This window comes from Diuraphis noxia, unplaced genomic scaffold (assembly GCF_037042655.1).
Source record: "Diuraphis noxia isolate RWA-SAM2 unplaced genomic scaffold, SU_Dnox_SAM2 contig0001, whole genome shotgun sequence".
Taxonomy (NCBI): Eukaryota; Metazoa; Arthropoda; class Insecta; order Hemiptera; family Aphididae; genus Diuraphis; species Diuraphis noxia.
Window position 1 is genome coordinate 104113566 of NW_028301711.1, and position 21249 is coordinate 104134814.

The 21249-nt window shown below is 28.3% G+C and overlaps 1 protein-coding gene across 3 annotated transcripts in view; it reads left to right on the top strand.

Moving 5' to 3' along the window:
* LOC107163193 (Calcium/calmodulin-dependent protein kinase I) overlaps positions 1-21249 on the top strand; it is a 396057-nt gene that overhangs the window by 241537 nt on the left and 133271 nt on the right. For all 3 annotated transcript variants that reach the window (XM_015510478.2, XM_015510479.2, XM_015510480.2), the window contains exon 2: positions 6076-6210. In XM_015510478.2, coding sequence (XP_015365964.1) covers positions 6076-6210 — 135 coding nt within the window. The remainder of the gene's footprint in view (positions 1-6075; positions 6211-21249) is intronic.

Consider the following 21249-nt stretch of genomic DNA (forward strand, 5'->3'; position numbering starts at 1 on the left):
CAATAATTATAGACTGTTCCGATCTACAACGACGTAATCGATTAGTATACGTCGACTTTTGATTGCGCTCGTATGTACGTTTTTATCCGTATAGTGAATTTGTGAATTTATAAATTTTTCTTTGTTCATCTTTGTGTGTTTTATTAAAACATATTTTTTATACCATGCCAAAAGATAAATTATCACTAGACCGACGGTTAAGAATCTATGTACAAGAATTCAGTTCAGATACGTTTTCACACGATTCATCTATTCTTTTCTGCAAATACTGTGAGATTAAAGTAAATTGTGAAAAAAATTCAATGTAACACAACATCTTAAAACTGACAAACATACAAAAGCAATTAAACGTAAACAAGAAGAATCAGTAAAATTCGACACATACAAATTTATGAGAACAGGAAAGAGTTTTTAGTCATTATTTGTAGAAAATTATAACTGTAAAATGATATAAAAAATTTTCTTTAAATTTTAAGAATTATAAATTCATAAATGTCTAAATAAAAATGTTTAATAAATAATTTTTAAAGCATATTTTCATATTTTTAGTGCATATTATAGCGCACACTTTACATTTTTTCGGTGCATATAATAGCGCATATTTCATGATTTTTTAGTGCTATAAGTCTCGAGCCCTGCTAATAAGTAATAACACTATACACGGCCTACGAAAATACCAAAATACAAACTAATACGTGGGTAACGCCGTTTCGGGACAGCTAGTATATATATATATATAATATATACATATTAATATAATATGTTTACTATTACAATAATTACACGAATAATATAGCTTCAACTTTCAAAGAAGTCTGCAGAACTTCAAAAAAACCCTATAAACAATTATATGTTATATCAATAATTATTAATTACCATTAACTCTGCTACGTTCTACGTGAACTCCCCCTTCCTCTGAAAATTATTTTTGACAAGAACCAAAGAAAGAACTTACTAATTTATTCCAGAATTGAATTTATGAACATATTCACTATTAATTTACAGTTGTTTATAATTTGTCTGGAAGTAATCGGACAGAGAGCGGGGCAATATTTAACTTTCAGCCCTTCCACCAAACTTATTTTTTTACTTAATGGTCAAGAAATCATGGGATCACATATTTTACAATTATTTGCAACAATTTTGAAAATGTTTTCAGAAAGTATAGGAATTTAGAGGGCCAATGCTTTACGTCTCGTGAAAAATAAAAGTGGCATCGCAGTCGGTCGGTTTTATCGCGAACGGCTGTAAAATAAAATAAATAAACAATACGAACAAAAGATTTCGCGAATACGAGTTTGGTGTTAGGTATACTTCGGGGTGTAATATAATTTAATATAGTTTGGTAGCAAAAGTTTAGAAATAACGGGGAAAAGACTGACTTTATTTGAAGTAAAAAACAAAAACAACGCCGATGAAAAAGTGTGTAAGGCTATCAAAATTTAGTTAAAAACTTTTATTTTCACATTTAAAGGTACACACAATATACACGACTTGACGCCCCGCTGGGCATGGGAGCTGAACCCGTTATAAGTTTTGTTTCCACGATAGGTCTTAATGCGAGGCAATATAAATTCTCGTCGATCGTATTGCTTTTTTAATTTTTCGTTTTACAAATTCAAAGCGTATGGTACCTAAAGAAAGTATTATAATTTTATTATTATACTCGTATTATTATCGCAATAACAACGAAATATGACTGTGAGAACTATGCGATTAGCGTCTGTTGTTCTACAAAAGTATACTCGTATTATATTATACAAATAAGGTTAAGAAAATAGAAGTGGTCATGGTCGTATCAAGGCCGTATACGCTTGTATAGGTGGTGACTAGGGGTTCGACCTCCCCCCTAACAACATGGGAAGTATATCAAATATGTATTTACAATGGTTTAATATTATTATTTTAAATTTTGATAAGGTAAAATGATTCATCGTCACTGCGTTCATCCGTTAGTCGGTTTCTCAGATTATATTCTTGATAAAAGTTTTTTTTTGAAAAGAATGATTTGCATTAAAAATTCAAGGAAAAATTTGACCAAAAATTTCTAATGCTTTGAAGTGGAATGATTTTCTGGAAATAACTTACAAATTCCAGTTTTCTGAAATTTTCGAGCAATTAGTCTATCGGCCTTATCACATTTAATTCATACCAATTCGAAGGGAACAATAATATTATTCCAATAAATTCATAACGATCATTCAATTTTATCTGTAGATATTAATAATACAATACATCAATTATGTGATTTATTTTGGACTGTTATTGGCATCGCGTGATTTTATTTTTAATACATTGTTACATTAATTTTTAATGGGCCGCCTTCAATTTAATTTTCCGGAAGATGTCAACTAATGAATTAATCATTCTTGCACTGTGGTCTTATTTTTTATTATTGAAAATATTTTTATTTTTTCCATAATATATATTCCACAGTTTGTTACTTATGGAATAATAATATGTAAAAATAATGATCAATTGTATGGCTTGAATGACGGATTTAAGAAGCCTTCCAGTGAAGACACATTGGCATTCATTTTTAAAAATAAAATTTAATTCCCATATAAACGTTTCGAGTTCGTAGCCACTGGTATTTCATCTCTGGTATGGCTTATACCAGTAACAGTAGTGGTAGTATTATTATTTGTACCACCAGTGTTCGACGTGTTCGTCCGTCTGCATGTGCATACATGGGGTTAGATTAATATTATGTAGATCATTTACAAAAGCATAGAATAATAATATATCTAACACATAATTAGTCAGCTATAATCGAATAAGTACAAGTTATAAGATTTATTTCAGACTTTTAAACAACTACGTGTGGTTAGGTTAGGTTAGGTTGCGTTTATGCCTATACATTTTTAACGTATCTAAATCTTATAATTTTCTTGAAAACGTACTTTGTGATCATTTATTATTCATAAAAAAAAAAAAAAACGTAATATCTAAATAAATATTTAGATTTTTCAGATGCCACGCTCCTGGTATTTATAAGTACCTAGTGGTTTAATTATTATTGTGTCCGGATGGTACACTCGGTTAAATTAAAATATTTTGTAGATTATTATCTATTAGTAGACTGATTCGATTCATTTCATTTAACAAAATATGTAATAATGATGGATAATCACTTACTATCTTGCTATAATATTATATTATACTAGATCAAATTCTGCAAAGTAAAAAAAAACTACCTGTTCAATTCCAGCCATTAGAACTGCGTATTACAATGATAAATGGGCAAATGTAATAAAATATAGACAATTTCAAAGACTGTGAAGGCACATACCAAGTACATGTGATATGATCACACCGATGTTGAAATTTTACACAAAATACGTTAGTCGATTTAGTTAGTTGCCATGTGAACATCATATAATCGAAACACTACCGTGTCCAAACGGTCAACAATACTTGTATGGTCATCGATATTTTTCCATTGTGTCCTACACGTGTAGATTTATTATGGTCATCGCATAAAATGTATGAACCAAACAGTTCTAAAAAATGTGATTGTTTTTTTTTTTTTTTAACATCGATTCCAGCAAAATAGTGCATGAAAAATGATTTCAGCAATCGATAAAATATTTTATCATCATTTAATAGCCAGCAAGTCCATAGATATACCTGTAATATAAAAATAAATGCTGAAAAAAATAGTATTACCTACACAGGTGTTTATTGCAATATTTTACAGTTTAGTTTTTAAGTATTTTTACAGTCTAGCTTTTTATAATTTTTAATTCAGATTCTTGGTGGAGTTTTATGAATGTAATTTTTTTTAATTTAAAATTTAAATGTAACAAATGCGTCACTGTTCTTAAGTAGATATTGTGATTTATCCATCACTTTAAAGCATTTATTGTGTTGGAGATATAGGGTTATACAAATAAATAACATAATGATTGAAAATACAGTATAAACATAACAAAATATTTAATATTTATACCCATTAATTATGTAAATAATAGTGAAAGAATACAAAATAAAACAAGACATCATCAATATCTATTGATATATAAAGTTAAATCAAACATCGAAACTACAAACCTTAAGCTTATTTAAATACCAACCCGCAGTTAACTTAGTCTTATTAACCTACACACAATTGAATAACTAACGAACAATATATTGGCTTACACCGTAAGCACCAAAAACTTTAATGTGCCCAACCTGTCCAATTTATTAAAAATCGTGTGTACCATGGGTCGTGACTCATGAGTGGCCATATGTAATATAATACATAATTTATACATATGTATACAATAATATTACTATATGAGTAGTGTTTGGAAAGTTCAAACTTGGAAAATACTGAACTAGTTCACGTTAGATCTATTAATTCAGATTTTTATTTAAAAATTATATGTATATTATCTACAGAAATGAAATATCGCAGTATACTGTAATTCATTACCAATAATTATAAAAAACATCATATGATAAAAAAAAAATGTAATTTTAACTGTTATTTGTAAAATTGTCTCTAAAAATATAAATATTGTTCATACTCTATGTATGAGAAATAAGTGACATTCACTTGTCGTTCTCTAAACATTAATATGGATGCAATGAACTATATGTCCCTTAACACTAACTTTGAGTTAAGATGAACTAGATTCATCTCGCTTACTCCGCTGCAGTGGCGCAACTAGGCTAACTGGGGCCCTAGTGTCACTTTTAACTAAGGGGCCCTAATTAAAATTATTTATGCTTATTATTGTGAACAAAATTTGGTCGATAAAATGAAAATCGCCAAAAGGAAAAAATTAGGTAATGTATTCAATGATATAACTTATACTTATACGCTTGTAAGTTGTAACAACTGTTTCTAATCAGTTTACTGAAATGGAAGTGGTAATTACTATTCATTATCAATACCACATATTAAAATTAAGTTAATAGATTTATTAAAAGTTTTACCAACCAAATAACAACATAAATCATAATATTCTTATAAAAACAAATAAAAATTATAACTTTTAAGACTACACTAGTCATTTATATACTGTACATTTTAATATTTTATATATTTTAGAGTAATATAATGAAAACTATATTGTTAAAAGTATTTTAAATTTGTTTTCACTTAAGAAAAAGAAAATGTATTTGAATTAACACTGAAACCAAACATATTTATAAGCAGTGGTGTAGTGTAGGGTACACGCGGGTACACTGACCATGAAGGCATGAACCATACGTATTAACGTTACCCAATTATACCTAGGCAATAAAATTTATTTAGGAAATATTATTGGGTAGTATAATATATTAAATTTTGATATTCAATAACAAAAAAAAGATAAGCGTCGTAAATTATTTACTATTGTCAATATAGAACAATATAGAAGCGAATCTCGATTCGTTGTTTACGTTTACCCATGATTTAAAGATACCTATCTTAGATCCTTGTTTACCCGTATTCAAAAAATGAGGTTAAAATATAACAATCATAATTTATGAGGTTCTATTGTATATTATATAGACAAATAGATTTTGGATTGTACAAGTACCGAATAATGGTGGGATGACTGGGGGAGGGGGGTTGTAGAGCGTAGGCCCCAAATTTTTTTTTACAATGATTAAGGCGTTTACCCATAATTTGTTTTAGAACTACATCACTGTATATAAGCATTCAAAAAGATGCAAAATAAATGCAATCATTTCACTGTACTAGTCATTATATATAAATTATAAATAGGTATATAAATATTAATGATCAAAATGTCATGATTTTTATATTTATTGTGAAACTTATTATCAAATATGGAAATAGATTATTTTATTTAGGCTGGGGCCCAGGGGCCCCTGCAGTCTTTGGGCCCCGGTGTTTGACACTCCCAACCACCCCCCCCCCCCCGGGAGTTGCGCCACTGCTCCGCTGTTTGAAAGAAACATAATAATTTTTTGCGAATAGGTTGTTGGGAGGACGTCTATTTTTTTTTCTTAATTGGACCGGTTGGTATGACTAATATATATACTTCATAGGTGCTACAGGAGGAGCATTGTTCGTAGAATATGTTTTTTATTAATAGTTTGTAATGCGACTTGACACGAGTTTTGTGTTTACAGGGGTGCTTTTTCCGAAGTCCGATTGGCTGTGAGCAAGGAACGTCCTAGCGAAATGTATGCCGTGAAGATAATCGACAAAAAAGCATTGAAGGGCAAAGAGGACTCTCTGGACAACGAAATCAAAGTGTTGCGAAGGTAAGAAATAATAATATAGTAAAATGCGCAGACTTTCCGCAATTGTTTTATAAAACATTATTATATTTTTTTATCCAGTAAGCTCGTCGCGTCATTAGAAGTGATGGGTATCATGTTATCCGTCAAGTATCTTTACGAATATTGTTCATTTTATTACAATAATATATCCATATAAAAGGTGCATGCGTCGTTATATTAATATTAGAAGATTTTAAGCACACCCGGCGGGGTATCAATATAAACCTAATAATAATTCGTCTCAGGGTAGCAAAAGTGAAAAGGTTATTTCACAAAATCAAATATTTTTATAATTTTTATACACTCGTTTTGATTACTATGATGTTTCGTTAATCACAATCATTTTTGGGCAGGTAGATTCTGGTTAATTAACAGCGACGCGTTGGCGGTTTTAAAATATATTATGCATATTTTTTTACTTTATTTACTAGTATAGGAGCTATGAATCAATATTATATTTTTGTAAAATACAAACGAATGTTATTATGATATAGTTTTATTGCTTCGACCTTGCTTTATGCGTTTTAATATTCCAGTAGCTAAAAATATAATATTATTGATCGGATAAATACATAGCGCAATTATACAAGGTGGTCAACCAGAGCAAGCTCATCCTCTTATATCTATTAAAAATTGTTGTTTTGTAAGTATTTGTTTGTATAATGATTTTTGTAATTTTTAAGTATATTTAAAATACTTGGAATAATTTTACTTTTGAATGAGAAACACTTTTTTATCGTGTACCTAAAGCGTCAATCAGATGATTTTTTTGAAATTTTGATGAATGCTGGTCGAATTTTAACAAATATTTTATTAGTTATTTAATTATAATAATATATCAAAACACTGACGTAAACTATGGTTATTAAGCTAAGTATAGTATTAACATTTTGTAATTTCTAAACATTGTGCAAGTAAAATAAATACTTGATTCAATATTAGTTACATAGTTTTTAAATTTTCATAAAACCATTTTTAAGAGCAATTATCCTTTAGGTATTCATTTTAATACGAATACCACAGAAATAACTCATTTGAATTTAAATTTAGATCATCGATATTAAAAAAAAAAAATAGCTGCCATAACATGGAAGAAAAAAGTTGGTTTTTACTAAAAAAATAATATATTTTTGTATTTCCACAATACACTACTTGAATGGTTTGATAAAATATAAATAGTTAAAAATATTATCCGAAAACGCGTTTATGATATTTAAAATATTTAAAAACGAGAATTCGAATCAACATAACTGGATAAATAGGGTTGAGCATGCTTGGTGAATCATCCTGTATATAGGGAATATATGCACAATAATATTGTGCCGAAGTATGTACCGTACATGATTACATAAATATATATATATATTGAAAATTGGACGGTTGAAAAAAAACGCAATCAATTTTTTTATGACTGTACGTTTAACGATGGATATCATTAAAGCGCGACATACCTACATATTAAAAAATAAATAATAATAATTGAACAGACTACAAAGCTCTGTTATACGGGTTTGCTTTTTCATCGTAATAATAATACATTACGCTAATGGATACGATGTTTACAATAAAAATATAATATTTTATATTCATTTAAATCATCATTTAAAAAGTTTAAGCTGATAGTGATTGTCGATCTGAAATCATTTTTTTCTTCTATTAGATGTTTTCGGAATATACTACCTATTCTAATCACTTTCGTTTCTTAAAGAAGCTCCAAACATACGTCACAGACTACGAAGATATATAGGACGGAGATGCTTTTTCGTCAAAAATAACGCAAATTTATGCTAATGAATACGATATTTACAATAAATAATATACATTTAATATTTTACACCTAGTCATATTATAATACTCATAATTTAAAAAGTTTGAACAGAATGTGATCAATGTAATTGATCGGATACAGTTGTTGTATTAAACAATTTTACAATGAAGGAAATCAAATATTATGCATAGTATGCATAATATAATATAAGGTATGTATTAGGAGATTTTCTTTATAACTCACGTGCGACATTTGACAATACAGATTAATGCATAGTAATTTTTTTCTTTTTTGAATTATCTTGAAATAAAATTATACATTACTCAATTACAAGTATAGAGGACAACATTTTTTAGGGTACATATCAATTTATTTAAAAACATCTCAAAACAATTAAACACTCAATTAAAATTGTATATTACAACACATATAATATAAATATTGTAGTTCAGCTATAATAAATAAAGTACAGTCACTATAATATATTGTTTGAATTTTTTAGAGTTCACTTTTTTTTTTCACTGATCATAATTTTATTGGCTACTTGGCCATTAGTGAACATTCAAATTACATATAGTTTACAGTATGCTAGAATTAGGTTATATACTTTAATTATCTTTAAGAAGTAGTTGATAATGTTAATATTTAATTGAAGTTCAGGTTGTAAGGAGTTCATTGATTGCTTAAAGAATAAGTTAAACGTAATGCAATCAATGAAAATAGTATAAAATAGTATAAAAATATATATTATACTAGGTAACTAATATTTTTCTAATATTATTAATATTTTTTCGTCGAATAAAACAAAATTAAATAAAAATTATTTCTTTTACTCTCTTTTTGAACTTTCTATACACAATAGAGATGCAAATAAATAAAATAAAAAACGGAACAATGAAAACTTTTTTAAAATTTAATTGAAGTTTTGCGAGGTAGACTTACGTACAGACTTCAGCCGAACGTGACTTTTGTTGAATTGGCTTGTTTCTGGTAGATGTGGTCGAAATGTTAGCTCCTTACCACTCTCACTTTTTAAATAATTTTTGGGGGATACGTCACGTTTTTAAATAAGATATAAGCTTGAGATTGAATGAAAATTAACAGGTCGTCGAAAAAGAAAGGCTGTGGAGTGGAGTATTTGACAATCAAATGTCTCACATTTAATTTTCGTCAGCCCTAAAAATTCAATATAAAAATATTGTATGATTTTATTTTTTCGTTCTGCTAAGGGTGGTTATATGTAAATACATTTTAATAAAATAAAACTATCGTATAATGGGGGTGGCAAACCTACTGCAAAAATTTATCAAACGTTGAACAATTTTAATGACACCAGAACATATTTGTATTTCATCATTCAATATTTAAACTAATTTCTTGAAGATATTAATTCATTATAAACTCGATATTCGTGTCAACATACAATTAGTTGTGAATAATTTACCCCAACCAATGAATTCGATAAAATCAAAATATATAAATAATACATTGATGGATGTGGTCTAAATCTTATGCTTACGTACTAGTCGAAATAATGCTTCAACTTCAAACTTTGAGGGTGGTTTTCGATAGAAAAGAGAATATACTTGGTGCATTGTAGAGGTCAAAAGTAAACATTCTCCAACAATTTTCAATAAAATCGAGAAACACAAAAAAAAGTGACAGAAAAATGGGAATTTTTACGCAAAACCAGTTTTCGACCAAATCAATTTTTTTATAAGGTTGTAATTCAACAACAAATCACTGTAAATACTTGAAATTTTCACCAAATGTTTATGTTAGTGTTATCTATATACAGTTTAATTTTCAAAAATGTTTGACTTGAAAATTATACCGGTTATTTAGATTGACATTTTCTTTATATCTTATATGATTTAATTTTCAAAATATTTTGACTTTTTTTGAGATATTATAGACAACTGAAATTTTCAATTTTTCTGAAAAAATTTTTGTGAAGTGTCGATAAATTTTTTTGGCCCAATAAAAATACTTGAATATTTAATACAAAGTTTCTTATAAGTTATTCTTATAGTGATTAAAAAATTATAAGAATATATAGGCACAAATTTTTTTTATTAGCATTTGAAGTTCAAATATTGACAAAAATTCGTCAAAACCATGAATATTTGCAAGTTATTTTGTAGTTCAAAATTCATAAAGTTGTTTGTATTTATATCTAAGGTTAAAAACTTCAACACTAAGTTTTCCATAAGTTTTTCTTCAAATAGCTATAGAGAAAATTTGACGCGTCATTATAGAATAAATGTTTTGAGCGTTTGAGTTTTAAATTTTTATTAAATCGCGTAATGATAACAATTTATCCTCAAACCAGGTATATGTATATCTATGATAATATAAGGTATTATGAATTGTGATAACTACATGCAATGTTTTTGGAATAATTGATTAACCATGCCTTATGCAAAATGCGTCCTAATTGAAAAATAAAATAATTGTTTCAAAATAGAATATATGACAATATTTAAATATAATTATATTCTAGACTGACAAATTATTTCCGTTCAGAATCGTTTTTCGTATACAATGATACCTATCATTACATTCAAATTTAACCTACCCTAGTAAGAAGTCCACCCGTCCCACTAATGTACAGCAGAGCAGTACCCACTTACCTGCTTTTTTTTAAAATTTAATTTCAAAATTTTAGCACATGACCAAAAATATTTTTCACCTGCCGCTACTCTAAGTTATATGATAAAAATCTAAGTTTCAAAATACATTATTTTGGAATTCAAAACTTGAAAATTTAATATTAAGGTACCTACTACACTCTAACTACATTCATATAATTTCAAAAATGTCTCTGATGAAAGTTTCGAACATCTAAACTTATATTTTTTTTTCCAAATGTTTACATTTATTTTCATAACTTACTAAAATATATTATGAGATGAGTCAATCACGACGTTAAGTGCGTTCAATTCAGTATAATTCATATTATAATATATAAATATATAAGTTGATTGATCAAAGTGGATTTATACGAGTAAAATTGTTAGCTAATTCATATATTTAGTTGTATATAATATTATATGTCCCTACATAAACTATATTTCTGATTGAAATACAATTTTAATTGGTGGACTTTGTCAACGTTCGTGCTATACCGGGTATTAGCGCGCAGCCATTGGCCAATGGGCTCCGGCGATGATAGTTAAAGCAGATTACTCACTGCACTACACATAAACATCTAAATAATATAATTTCACTAATTAGTTTTGTAAGGTTTTAAGACTGCAAATGAATGAATTATTATATTTCATTTAAACGAGATAACCATGCACACGATACAATACTATACCAGACTACATCAGACTTTTACATGGCGTATCTGGTCATTATGGGTTGCATCTTGCATACGGACAATCTGAAACACGCTTGTGTATTATGATGTATTATAATGAAATAGGCATCTAATTCGCGATTCGCTTATTAATGGTAATATCATAACATAATGTTATAAGTAGACATTATTAGATTGATCGATGACTTTTGTGTTTTTTTAGATTTAATTATGTACAATGCCAATCAAGCTACAAATTTCTTTCATACTTCATGCTACTTCAGATATTAATTTAATTTAGCATTTTTAGAAAAAAAAAACTCTTTTAGCTATACCTATATAAATACATCTTTTGTGTCCCCCCTAATTGAGCTCTGGTCCTTTCGTTTGATATTTGACAGAAAGTATTAAAATAATAAATTATAGGTACTCTTTTGTAGTTCTGAACTACTATTTTTCTATTTTATTAAAAAAAATATATATATATAACTAGTCAACGTATGAACGAAAATAACGATTCTTTTTGACGAAAAGAAAATTAAAAATACGATGTGCTTTAATTATTTAAGAGTTTGATATTTTTAGCAAATGGACAAACATACCCTAGATTATATTGTATGATAGGTATAGTGTGAAAAACAGACATTATTTTTTCCATTTTTAATAAATGCTCTCGCCAAATAAAATAGTGTATAGTTGTAGCTCCGTGTGTGGGTTCTGAGTCTAAATAATAATGGCGCCTACGCAATTTAGCGAAGTAGTCACAAACCTTATTTATTTAAAAAGTGGCGAGAACGGTATAGTTGATAGACTTAATTGCATGAATTGGTGGTGAAGTGGGGTGGGTGATATAGGTATTTTAAAAAAAAAACTTCAATACTATTTATTTTAAAACCCACAAAGTAGCCACCACTGTGGCAGAGTATAAACTCAAGTGGGTCGTGACTGAAACTAACGAAACTAAAGGTGAACTAGTCGTGGCTGGGAGGTGGCAAAGGGTTAAGAATAGTCATTATTAATAGCAAAAAAATATATTTTAAAAATACCAAAAAATATAGTAAAATGTAAAAATTAAAAATAACAATAATAATAAAAATAATATTGAATGCTTTACAAGTTGTTCAATAACCCCTTTTTTAACCACCAAGGTTTGAGGACAAAAATTACTTTATTCTACTGCTATCAGTTGTAAAGTTTCCCTAACGGTCGAACACTAAAAGTGACCGACCGCCACGAATCCAAGACGGATTAGGTCGGAGAAACGTGGATTTAAAATACATAATACTATATAAGGTACATTTTTTCTTCTATATGAATTATGATTTTAGTACAAATTTTATAATTATTAATATTACACCATATGGAGTACATGGCATTTTACCCGACACCGCATAAAGCCAACACCACACTGGCATGGGAAAAGCTGATGTTGTTGTTGTTGTTGTTATTGCTCTCGTTTGCATCCAACTACCTTCCGGGTGGCAGCCCGGGCCAATCGGGCTGTACTACTCCATTATTCTTATGGATGGAACACTGGTCGTAAAAGGGGCCGTTACGCCGGTGACCAGGCTGGATAGCGAACGACGACTGACTATTTTGACCCAGTGATGCGATGCCGTGGTGGTGGCCTTGTCGGTATATAAATATATAGTCAGAATACGAGATACGATAGGAGTGCGTGTGTGGTCGTGCACGGATGCGTGTTATCATTCGGACTTTTTCATTGTCCCGATGATCGATATATTTGTGATATTGATATAATCTATTACTACCCATACACGAACAGAGTTCCAATGTTTTCACGGGAATAATTTAGTCACGTTACACAGTATACTATTGTTTCTTACTTTTTATGCAATAATCATATACAAAAGTATGTGTTAATACACTTTAGTCATTATAAAAAACATATTATTTCTGTGCTAGTATTTTTATCTGTTAAAAATTTAGTTTTAAATTATTTAATTGCAACGATTTAGGCGTTTACGTTTAATCAAAATATTTAAACGTCAATATTCTAACCAAATAATATTTTTTACCCTTAACAAGCTTATAGCATTAGTACCTAGTGTTTGTATACCTAGTATTGTAATAACTAATAATTATTGTTTTTTTTCCCTTTTTTTTTGGAAAAAAATGTCTTCTTATATAATATTTTTAACTATTAAAGCAATATATACTTTTACAAAAAAAAATTTTTTACTAATTTATCTTGCCAAGTGGATCTTAAGTATTTTAGTAATAATTTATATTTCAAAATCGAAAATAAAATAATTATCGAAAAATATTTGCTTATATATCGCCATTTTACTCTCCGTAACTAAACTTTTAAAGTTTATTTATAAAAAAACTTCATGTTTGATATTTCTTGGTTATGTATCCAAATTATCGAAAAAAAGAATTATGAAATAAAATAGAAATAAAAGTTATCTTAAAATACAATATAGTGACCAGTTTTATTTTTTGGAAACATGAGTAATTTAAAAATAAGTAATTTAAACTTTCCAAAAACGTAATGATACATTTATTCTATACAAATGATTATAGTTAAACTATATTGGCATATTATATAGGTATGGCAATTATAAATTATTATTTTATTGTTGTAAGCATATTATATCAAACATGATTTCATTTCGAAAAACGCCTTCCATAACAATAATTATTTAGAAGACGGTAAACAGAGCGCTGATTAAAAATATTATATTTTCATTTTATTGCCTTATTAATTGCTCTACCAAATGGGTGGATTATTGGGAATATTAAAAAACAAAGAGGGTAACAACGATAATTATAAAGAATTTTGAAGTTTTTCTCTGAACATAAACTTTTAATTGCACTTTGAAATCAAGTACTGCTGAATCTATTCAAAAGTCGTCCTCAAGATTCTTTCGTCGAATTTCCGGTACCTATACGTAGTGCTCATAATAATACGTGTGCAGGAAGTGGAAAGGTGCTGTACGAAAACGTATAGAATTTCTTATACATTGTTAAATATATATAACATATATATATTGTTGTTGCTAAGTATTTTTATACATATATATTGTTTTTCCCTGAGAAGTTTGTTCGGGCAGGGAGAGTGAAAAGTCTGTAGATGATCGAATATTAGTTATTTGTTTTAGGACTTCAAACTTTTAAAACGCTCTTCGGAAATAACCCAAATGGCTAGTAATAATGATAATGACTTTTATTTTATATCGTGTATTAACTGTATAAATTGTTTGTAACGACATTAAAGGGGTCAGGTTATGGAGGCGGTGGTCGTAATAATAATATTACGCAGTCTCATAATAAACAAAATAACGACAATCGTAATATTTTCAACTTTGTGAAAACCATATGCAATATTTTTATTATCACATTAACACTATCACGCGATGATTAATGATCCATTCAACAAAATTATTTATAGACCTGCAATATCACTTTTACCTAATTCTCGACGACCACAGTCAGGCCTGGGAAGATAAAATCATATAATAAGCATGATTTTCAGAGACACCCTTAAATGTTGCTCTATTACCTTATTAAACAAATTTGTTCAAATAAAGTCCACAGTTAAGTATCATAGTACATACTTAACTATATAATTATATTATTATATTTAAAAAAATTATACATAATTGCGTTTGTACATTTGTCACCCAGTAAAATTTTAATCAAGCACTCTACCTTGAGCGGTAATATTAAACTATAAAGTGTAATTTAACATTGATCAAGTTCTTTTAGCTCCCACTCCACCTCCACCAAAAAAAGTCTCTATAATTTTACAGATGTATAAAATAGTATTCTCGACACCATCATAAATATTTTCTCTAATAAATCTTGCTTTTGTCATATTTTTATATAAATGTCAAAACTTGAAATTAGTTTTAACTCAAATTACAATGTACATATTTTGAATCACTCTCCCACTACCCATAAAAAATATATAGATAGATAGTTGCATTGACATTGATGAACAGTTTTCGACAGTACACATTGGAATTGAATGAAAAAAAACCATATCATTTCCTATATTATTTTCTAGTTTTCGTTAAAAAAGTAAAATTTGTTTTATATAACGCTAGAAGTTTTTAGAACTTTTTTTTTAATATGTAAAAATGTTATTTATGTTATTATTATTAATATTATTGTTTTTTTTTTTTTTGGAAAAATGAAAAAAGCCAGTATTATATGTAATTTTAGAAAAACGTTAATAGTACCTAATCACGCCCACTTAAGTCAAGTTATCAACTATTTATTAGCATTTTACCTGATGTGTTTTGAAAATATAAATCGTGATAATCAATTTTTAGAAATATCCATAGTACATATAATATCCATAGTTGTTATAACGCTTCATAAAATTTATTTTATTCTGAACGAATCCTATTTTATTTTCCATTATTGAACTCTAATAGCTCATATTGTTTCAACGAAAGTGTTATACTCCATGGTATTATTATATAGTCGTGTAACTTGATACCCTCATTCATGGCGTTAAATACTTAACAATTCAAACAATAATAACAAAGTATCTCTCCATTGCAATGGAACCATATTTTTTTTTATTGATAACATCTCGGTCGACGACCCTAATGTCAGTACGTCTTGCTTATCGACATTTCTTTTGTTCTCCATTTATATATTTCAAAATACTATTCTCTTTCAACCAACATTTTATGCCTTAACTTAAGTGTTAGGTTACTTTTTTTTTGTTATATTCATGTCTTTCTATTTAACCTTTCATATAGTAAACATAGACAAATGATAAAAGATTTATTTTTGATAAATTAACAAAGCATAAAATTGCCTACATTCAAAATATAAATTTACTTAAAAAAACAAATGAATTTTGTACAACAGATGAATAAAAAAACTTGGAACAATATTCTAGTTTGGCTATCACATTATTTTATGATTTTTTTCAAACCTAAGTAATACACATTTTAAAAATTAATGTGGTGAAATAAAAATCTGCTCAAATGAAAACTGAAATTTTCATATTGAAATGCTCATTATTTTAACCGTTATTTTATTGCTATTTCGGACATAGATAGTAAATCAATTACCCAGTGTTTACCTACACTTTGGAGAGACGAATAATCTATCTGGCATAACCTTGTTAGACCAAGTATTAAAATAGTAGTCCTAACCGGATTCTCGATTTTTTGGACCTCAGTAATACATTTTTTTGCGGTTCCTATAAAATAAGTAATATAGAAAAAAAACGCAGGAAGTAAAGAAAGTATTTCTATCAAAATTTCAAAAATTACAAATTAATATCGACGAGCCCCTAAACTTCCGGTCTAACAGCTTCTTCCTTCTGGGGCATGTGATTCTTAATCTACGTAACCAGCGCATCCTCGAACTGGTCGCGAAACTCAAATTATTGTTAGGACTTCTCATTAGACCCTCCACTCCAGGGGTAGAAATATATCACTTAAAAGGAGGATTAATTACCGTTCGGATTGAGAGGAAGGTTGCATGAGTTCATACGTACTCTTCAGGTTTACGGATAACTCCTAGGGTTACGAGTATGGCAAGTACTGGCTAAGCGTATCAATTACTATAAGTCTAATCTACGGTAATTATAGGAAATAGACGATTCAAAAAAGATGGCAACTAAACTGTTAAAAGTTAAAAAAAAAAAGGTCAAAAGTATATGGCATTCTTTTTATTCGGAGTAGACAAATTTTCAGTCTTTTGGCTCTGTGGAATAGTCATTCAATGGAAATGGTTAGGTCTGAGGCTAAGTATATCATTTGAAAACATATCCACAGCTTTAAGTGTATAATGATTTATTTTGTTTTTCGCTTTACAGTAAAAATATGACTGTTTTAAGATTTTTCGTACTAAATCCATTATTTGGTTTAATTGTAATCACCTAAAAAAATAAAAACTTATTTATTTTCACTTCGACGCATCACTGTATAGTCATTGTTATATAGGTACCTACAATTTAATCATACTTAATAACCAAACGTTTGAATCAAAGGTTATAGTCACTATGATTGTTTATGAGACATTTTTGTTGATTAATTTTTTTTTGTCCAATATCGATTTGTCGGCTTGAAAGTGGAACAAATTTTTTTTACATATTTAAACACAGAAAGGGAAAAATTTAACTTATTACTCCCACTAAATCCGAATCAGATAAAAAGTCATAAATCATATGTCATCCACGCTTAGTAAACGGTTGTATCTCAATAATTAGTGGAAAACTGACATTTTTTTTTTTTTTTGAAACGTCGCAGCCTACAACATTTTTCAATTGCGACGGAGGAAAATACATTTATTTTTTTTACCATTCAAACTTTTTGGGACTAAAATTGTATTAGAGCTATGCCACCTGAACATTTTCACCATAAATTCGATTTTTATATTATTCAGCGTTCTGAGAACAATTATTTTAAATGAAAAAGTTCACAATCGTCTGCACTTTAAATTATTATGATGTTAATTCAAGTAATATTTCAGCCATTGGTGTGCTGAAAAATTGTAAACCTGAGGCAAGCTGAACCATTTGACCTCCGCCCATCAACCTACAGCTTTTAATTCAATTTTTTTATTCCTAATAGTATAAATGTTATAATTTAGAACTTTTTACCGTACTAAATCCATTAACTGGTATCCCCACTTATCCACACATTCGTAACAACTGTCACCACTTGCGTTGTGAATTATGTGAATCGAACTCCTGCCTGGTTACCTTCTGGGTAATACGTGTGATGATAGAAATACGCACATGACACACCCGTTTCTTTGCTGAAGTATATGACATTAAAATATTATAATTTATGTGTGTCATATTATTATATAATGACAGATAACAGTGGAATATCCGTTTCCGTTCTGCGTAGGTATCTACCCATACAAAACCCAACGCTATTGGATCTGTGTTTTGTCGTTTTCCAGGAAGTCTATATAATTTCCGCTGTCACGTTTTCTTTTATTTCCAAAAACTGATTGATATAAAATTTTAAAATATTATATAAATTAAAATATTCATTCGTTTATATTAGTAAACGGTAGCAGAATTCTTCAATCAGCCATTTTTTGACACCCTCGCCAAATTATTGTGTGATAATTTGGGCAAAAAAGCAAAATGAATTTATATAGTTTTACTTAATGGACCTACAAATTTCTAGATCAACTATAATTTTGATTTATACATGTATAAATCTAAATTCAAGATTTTATTTTGTATATTTTCGCATTTATTTAAAATTTTTTATGTATATTATGCATATTTTAATTATAAATTATAAGTCAATTTAAATTTTTTTTTATGGTTTAGTTAAATCGCATAAAAAAATTAAGAGAAATTTCAGTGTTTTTAGTGCACAAATGCACGTATATTTCAATAATAATTTTCAGTACATGTATATTTTTACTCTTAGGTTAAGTTAGGTATTTATAACTCATAATATATATTATTATTTTAACTATTACTATTATTTTTTACATTCAATTATTAGGATTTAAAATAGGTAGTTTAAATTTATCTGAAATAAAACATGATATGGATGTAGTGTCGTTTAATTATCTTGAGTCATTTATACTTGTTTATTTATATTACTTTTAGTAAGCTATTTTATATTTTTAATTTGCTAAAACGTATTTTTTTGTTTTTTTTTTAATTGTATATTTGTATAGCATTATGTATACCACATACATTTATATTATATTGTAAAAAATGTTTAATTTTATATACAAATAATAGAATTCAAGTATTTTATCAAACATTGAGAAATTATTTATTTTTTATTTATTAAATTATACTAATCTGTCTAACTGTCAGTATTTTTAGTTTATCATAAACGCACTGTTGCAAAAGATTTGTACTATAGTTCAGGTAGTCTAAAACATTCGGTACAATTGACAAACAACCCTAATAGTATACAATATGTTACGCTAACAAATTTATCATACATCTCACCTCTCTCTCATATCCATCAGCAATATTCACCCGCAACAGTTTTTTAATCATTTAAATTTAGGTAAAAAAAAAATGGATTTATTCCTTAGGGTTTTAATATTAAGATGATTAAAAAAGTAATCATTGTATTAAAAAAAAACTTTTAGTGTTTCGTGTTCCTTTTTTCTATCTGATCAGACGTATTATGAAGCATAGTCACAAATTTTTATATTACTTTTATAATGTATGATTAATATTTCATACAAATTTAATTAAAGAAACTTAATAAGAATATATTTATAACCAAAGAAAATAATAATTAAAAACGAAATTATAAATTGTATTATCAAACCAAATGAATTATATTTTTCTTTGGGTGATGTCCTTAGCATATAATTAATTATTTATATATTGAGGGTAGTACTGTTAATTAATAATATTAATTGTCTCTTGGTTTAAACACGCGGAAAAATAGATATCTTTTTTTAGTCTAGAAATTTAAATACACTATTTTCTGATGGTCCTGCATACATCAATTGTGATAAAACATTATTGTTTCTGCATACTTTAATACATTAAAGATTATATTATGTACGATGGGAGTTCCTTCCTATCATACATACTGCTAGCACATTCCATCGAGTGTCATATTTACACCAAGCTTCACAAAGGATAATTTAACGGCGACGCCAACGATCTCACCCACACCCCATCTGCCATCAACAACCCTCTAGCACAAAACATGAAAGTCCATCAACACATCCTCAGTACACACTTCTGTGTGCCTACACAATTTTGTACGTGTTTTGTATCACGCACAATTTTTTTATTTTCCTCTAGTGACCTAGTTTAGCACCTCCGTGTTTTTTCCAGAAAAACATAAATCAAACAGTCGGTCGGCGGTGTGCTAATTAGCCTCTGCTTAAGTTCCCACACGAGACTGCATGGCAGGTAAAAATCACCTACATGTGTAAGTTCCAACACGAAAAAAAATACACGCATACGTTCACAAAGGAAAAAAACTTGTGTTCAGTCCAGTGATAAGTCTTAGGGTAATTGATTGAAAGGCTTGGGTAGAGGCTCCAAATTTGGATGCCGTATAACGATATTGGATGGAAGATAGTTTTGTATGGCAATAATTTGTTTTTAAAACTCACTGACACAAGCGCGCCCGCAGGATAAAATCCCACTAGGCGCAAGATAAAAATTACTTAAAATACAATATACTCACTAATTAAATAATAGTAGAATTAAATTAATAGTAGTATTTAATAATAAAATAATAATATTTAGATGTTTAGTAATTTGACTTAAACAATATTCTTATATTTATTTAAGTTTGTAGATACATTTAAACATTATTAATCATTAAATAAAAATTAAACTCTTCTTGGTTGCATACAAAATAACTGAATAACATCATCTATAACCTTTCCTTTTTTTTTTTTTTAACAATGTCTTTATTAACTAAGCTAATCCATTTAATCTATCTTCACTACATTCTTCATAATGACACGAGACACGATTAACTGGTCGTCACTGAATCGCGTTTCCACGAGTTATTTTATCTATAGTTGTTGTCGTATCTGGGTTAAATAAACCTTTTAAACTGACTAAAAATAGCCCATTGCAAAATCAAATAAATTATAATCATTAGGATTGGGAGATTCTATATTTTGTATTCCGCGAAATATCCTAACCTAACCAGATGCTAGGTAGAAAATATTACAATAGTTCGTGATACTATTGATGATAATCTGTAATTCCGCATTTTGATTACTGTTGATTATATTAATTAATTTTCATATAATTACTGATAATATCGAAAAAGTTTTATTCTATATGACTATATATTATTTTATATTTTTGATGGTAAAATGGAATACAATGCATGATATTAAAGTACAGTTAAAAATTCCCAGGGTGGCAATGGCCCCGTTGCCCCCCCCCCCCCTGTGGGCGCGCTTGCACTGACAACATAGACGTAGTTGGTAAGTTGAATATGTATTATATAAAAATATTATGTACCTAGATCACTGTTAA